At 33.5% G+C, this 5,283-nt stretch overlaps 1 protein-coding gene across 2 annotated transcripts in view; it reads right to left on the bottom strand.

Moving 5' to 3' along the window:
• LOC111374226 overlaps window positions 1–4,370 on the bottom strand; it is a 15,302-nt gene extending 10,932 nt beyond the window's left edge. The window contains exons 1-3 of one of the 2 annotated variants that reach the window (XM_022996866.1): window positions 3,882–4,370; window positions 3,596–3,723; window positions 3,330–3,468 (exon numbers count right to left, since the gene is read on the bottom strand). In XM_022996866.1, the coding sequence (XP_022852634.1) occupies window positions 3,330–3,468; window positions 3,596–3,723; window positions 3,882–4,041 (427 nt within the window). In that variant the 5' untranslated portion in view covers window positions 4,042–4,370. The remainder of the gene's footprint in view (window positions 1–3,329; window positions 3,469–3,595; window positions 3,724–3,881) is intronic. The other variant, XM_022996867.1, reaches the window with a different exon arrangement.
• Window positions 4,371–5,283: the final 913 nt, after the last annotated feature.

Here is a 5,283-nt window from a genome sequence, read left to right as displayed (position 1 = left end):
TTTTTTTTTTTTTTTTTTTTTTCTCTTTTTTTTTTTTTTTTTTTTTTTTTTTTTTTTTTTTTTTTTTTTTTTTGCTCTCTTTTTTTCCTTTTTTGACTTTTTTTTTTCTTCTCTTTTCTTTTTTTTGACTTTTTTTTTTTTTAAATAATACAAATCAAATAATGAAACACTAATTGAGGTCCAAAATAAGAGAAAAACAAAACACGAATAAAGCTTTAACATAAACTCCCGACCATCCCGAAATCAGCGTCATTCTACTGGTTCCAGATTTCGAGCCACTGTGAGGAGTAGTCGTCGGGCCCGCCATCTGCGATTACGACATCGGTGGCCTTTGTCTTGTCGCCTTCTAGTATAATAGTGAACTCAACGATTTGGCCCTCGCAAAGGGTCTGATACCCATCGGATTTGATGGCAGTTTGATGCACAAACAGATCCTCGCCGCCTTCATCAGGCGTAATGAAGCCGTAAACCTTTGGGTGATTGGGTGATGTACCTGTAATGGATGAAGAAAGCGGCCGATTTTATTTATTTTTTTGGTTCGAGGATGACTCTTTTTCTTGATTTCGCAGTAGCCGGTTTGAGGAGTGGGGAGTATGATGATGTATTGGGTTAGATGTTGTGGATTTGGTTTGGTTAATATTCGGTTTATGGCAGCGTGTTAGTTTGTTGGCAGTGGAAGGTTGTAACCTCGACAGTTGGTGGTAGTCTCTGTGATGACGGTTTTGGATTTCACAGTGGGTCGAAGGAAAAATTTTTGTTTGATGCAGTGAAAATTCTCAAGTTTCGCTCTGATACCAATTTGATGTAGTATCAATAACAGAGAAAGAAGAAGGGGGAAGTGAGGAGAGGAGAAGAGAGGAACCGGGGAAGCACACAGAGAGGAGAAACGGGGCTTTAGCCAAACTTTTATTCAATCAAAATTCATCATCTCAAATAACAATATGAGATAGGTTTAAATACTGGAAAATAATGCAAACCTAGGGCCAAGCCCAATACACAAGTCCATAAAATTAAAATAACCTAAATTCCAACTAAAATAATTAAAATTGCTAAAATTAATTAAAATTGGATGTCCTCATCAAAAAAGCTTACTAGCAAATATGTTAAACAACAGAAAGCTTTCAATGAACACATTCAACCTCATGCACATTTCCACCCAACTGAAAAAACAGATAAATATAATTTGAACTATATGACAAGAGCAATGTTTTGCCGAAGACATAAGGCTAAGACATGAATCTTGTCAACATCATTCAAACAATTTTAAGCCATCGATTTCTTTAACCGTAGTTAGCACCTCAAATTGCATTTACATTCCATGCTCGTAGTCAAGTACCTATATAGTATTGTGCAGGCATTTAATGACGATATTTATTATTGAGCATCAAATAGAAGATGCAAAAAAGGAAATTTCATTTTTGCACACTCAATGAAGTAAAATCATCAGAAAAACTTGGAAATAATTTTTTACCCAAACATAGAAAGGATGAATCTCTCCACATTAGTGATGATTTGCATAATTTCATACATTTTATCACTTCCTTGACTTTAAACTTTAGTCCAATTTTATTTGTTTTTATCAGTTATAGGCTTCATTGTGGTCATTTAAACTTTATTTCAGATTAGAAGAAAAGGAAGACCAAAATATTAGTAGCCCATCTGTTGGACAATAAAGGCCAATTGCTATGATGGTCCAATAATCAGCTCATCAGGCGTGATAAGTTTTAATCATCCTCAACTTAGATTGGACAGCTGCTGAACATTAAGAGTAAAAACGAGAAGTATTTTTGTTTGAAGGAGGTTGCCTGGAGTTGAGGGACTCTGCATCCAAATGAAGATACACCCGAAGTAGGTTGCCACCAGAAGAGGCGGTTGTGGGAATAACAAGAGGCCGATATTAGAAGGAGAGAAAAAATCGGGGGAAGGAGAAGAAAAGGGAATGAGAATTTTGAAAAAAAAAAAAAAAAAGTACTTACGAAAATTGAGGGGGAGGAAGAATTCAAAAAAAGTGGAAAACTTGGAGAATTTTTGGAAAATTGGGGGCTGAACGAGTGATAGACAACAAAGAGGTGTGTAGCAGAAAAATATTCTTCTTGCTGGGTGCCCCAGAATTTTCACGAAGCGGCAGATTTATCAAGAGCCAACCATCACTTCTTCCAGTTTGATTTTCTTATTACCAAAACTAAGATCATGTTGAATTGGATTATATGGAGTTTAATTTCCAGCATGAACTAAGTTTCTTACTTCTAAGAAAATGATGTAATCTAGTTTCAACTATGCTTGCCTTTCTATGCTAAAATACATCCCCCGTTTGTTTCTCATTTTTGAAAGAATGAGAATAAAAAATATAGCCGTTACAAACCCCACACAAGAGATAGAAATTCAAATTTGGTGGCTTGATGTGATAGATAACGGTCATATTTTTCATTTTAATGAAAAAATAATGGGAACCAAACAGGCACACAGTAATTTTCAATTATGTTTGTCCGATTTATTCTTTGCTTATTGCTTCTAGTTAACAGGCCATTAATTAGATGTTATGGATCTTGTGATTTGCTTTCGAAAGAGGGAATTATAAGATAGACCATTGGGTAATTCAGCATAGGTAATTATAGGATTGAAAGACCTATAAGAACCTGTGTAGTGGTAAGTCAGGGATTATTGAACTTAATGATTTCTCTTTCTATTAATTGCATCTCTTGTGTAAACTAATAATATTGAAGAATTGATCCAATTGTCAGTTGAAAGAAGCTTTTGTATGGTTAGAAGGTCCTACTAACAAGCTTAGAGAGTTAGTTTCTTTTAGTTAGAAAAGTAAAGCATATTGAGGGACTAGATGAAATCGGTTTCCTAGAAGTTGTTTCTTCTCATTGATTCTTCCATCGAACAATTCCTTTGGTTTCCTTTTTTGGATATTATTTTAGTCTGCAATTACAACCAATTTTAGTGACTCTTCTAGATAAAGCTGAGATTAGTATAATTTCGGTACTTGTCAAATGTGAGTTATCAATCCCTGAGGACGACACTCTTCTCATATAAAACTAAGACCCTGTGCACTTTCAGTTTTGCACCAATAAATTAGTATCTCAGTGCTTAAAACAGAACACATAATCACATTGAAACAGAAAGAACTAAGTGCAAGGACTGACGTTTCAACTTTAATTGCTATAAATCGACAATTAGGTCGGCAAACAGAAATAGTAAATCATAAAATCGAATGAACACAAAATTACAGTGATCGGTATAAATCAACTATGTAAATCAGCAAACCTAAAAAATCATAAATCATAAAATCAACTAATAAATAGGGAAATCATAATTGTACACACCTCGTTTCTGAGTTGCATTGGCACCGGCATCCAAGCCTCTTAACTGAACAAGAATCTCATCTATTAACTTTTGTTTCGAGTGCTGTGGCAACTCCACTACCTTGTCTTCCCTTAAAAAATCCTTCTTTAATTGTTTCACCTTCGAGTACAGACAAATATCCCCCATCAAAAATAAAAATCAAAGATTCAATACATTACATCAATTCGAAGTCTACTTTAAAAGCAATCAAAAAACAAAAATTCTCCCAAAATCAATGGATTCTTACCAACTTAATGAGCTCTTTAGGTTCTGATGCTTTTCGTATTTGAATTGACTCTTCCATTTTCCTAATCTGATCCGGGGTGTACTTAAATGCTGTAAAACAAATACTCATTATAAAAACCGAAATGGTTCCTTTATGGGTCATAAAAAAACACAAATTTGACTAAGCGACTGTCAAGAAAAATTCCCTGAAATTTCACAAACCAATGGTTAAACACTCCCAAATTTCAAAAAATTCAAATTTTAACAAAGGGGGCATAAAAGAATCACAAAAATGAATTAGCACATACTGGTTTGAGAATCAATGTAGGGATACATGTAAAGAGAATTGTAAAGATTGTGGATCGCATATAGGACAACAACAATGTTAATTAAACAAACAACGAGAGTGGTTCTCTTGTATGAACACCATATCCCTCTCCCATTATACACGAACTCTCCTCTCGCCATCCCCTTCTCTTTCTCTCCTTCAACTTCTCCTCCATCCCATCATAACTTTCTCTCTATATCTAAATACTTGTATATTTCCCTATAACATATATCCCTCCGTGTCCTTGATAGAAGGAAAAAAAAGGGTTATCTGGAAAATCCGAAAATGGTTTCTGGAGTTTTTGGTTTGGCTTCGATCGGATCAAACGGATCGATAGTATCAATGGAATTCCTTTTCTGTTTTTCTGGGATTTCTCTCTCTCACTGAACAATATAGCAGAGTGAAGCCCAATTTATGTGTATTTGTATATATTTAATCGTGTTGCTGTTACGGTAATTGTTAATACCAGGAAGGAATTTAATTATTCCTAATCTTGATTATGAATAGTAGCAGGCGGGTATTTGATTGATGTGCGAATTTGCTAATGTGCGCCGGAGGGTTAGGATTGGTGATCTTGGGCTTTTCCAATATTTTGCCGAATTTGCTGCGAAGATGTGTTTGCCACTAAAATATTTGAAAATTTTGAAGTCATCAATTAAAAAAAGTAACAAAATTTTTAAAAAAATCTCAATCGAATACACTTTATTATAATGGGGTAGAACTTATAACTTTTGGATAAAGGAAACGTATAATTTTACTTCTGATAACGTACAATCTTACTTCATTACTTCATCAGATTCAAGAATGGCGAGTCGAGAACTCTCCAAAGATTCAATTCTATTGTGTAACGTAAAAAAATGCAACTATCTACGGGAATCTCGTGTTTTTAACATTAATGCCAACTTCTTGATTACAATAAGAGTGTGTTTGATTGGCATGAAAAATATCACCTAGAAAAGAAAATATTTTTCATCTTTTGTGGAAAATAAAAACCACCTCTACCCAAGGAAAATGTTTTCCCTAAAAACAAGGAAAATTAAGCATATTTTTAAAAGTTGAAAAATATTTTCCATGAAAAAAATAGCAATTAAATACTCTAAATAAGAATTTGGGTGAAAAATTGATATTTTCCATGGAAAATAAATGTAATCAAACACACTTAAGTTCAATCTTTTTAGCCATTCGTAGAAGTTGTTTTTTTTCAGTTCTGTAGTTTAACTTCGAAACTCTATGAGATACTCATCCAATATAATTAATGTATATATTATTTACTCATCATCTTTTTAAATATTTTAACTACAAACTTATTATAATCGGTAGCACCAACATTTTTTGTTAAATATTTGTTAAAAAATTACAAATTTGTCTGTATAAATGATCCA

The sequence above is a fragment of the Olea europaea genome, unplaced genomic scaffold (genome assembly GCF_002742605.1).
Source record: "Olea europaea var. sylvestris unplaced genomic scaffold, O_europaea_v1 scaffold1222, whole genome shotgun sequence".
In the NCBI taxonomy this organism is placed as follows: Eukaryota; Viridiplantae; Streptophyta; class Magnoliopsida; order Lamiales; family Oleaceae; genus Olea; species Olea europaea.
The sequence above is the reverse complement of the archived record's forward strand: the minus strand, read 5'-3'. Positions and strand labels throughout refer to the sequence as shown.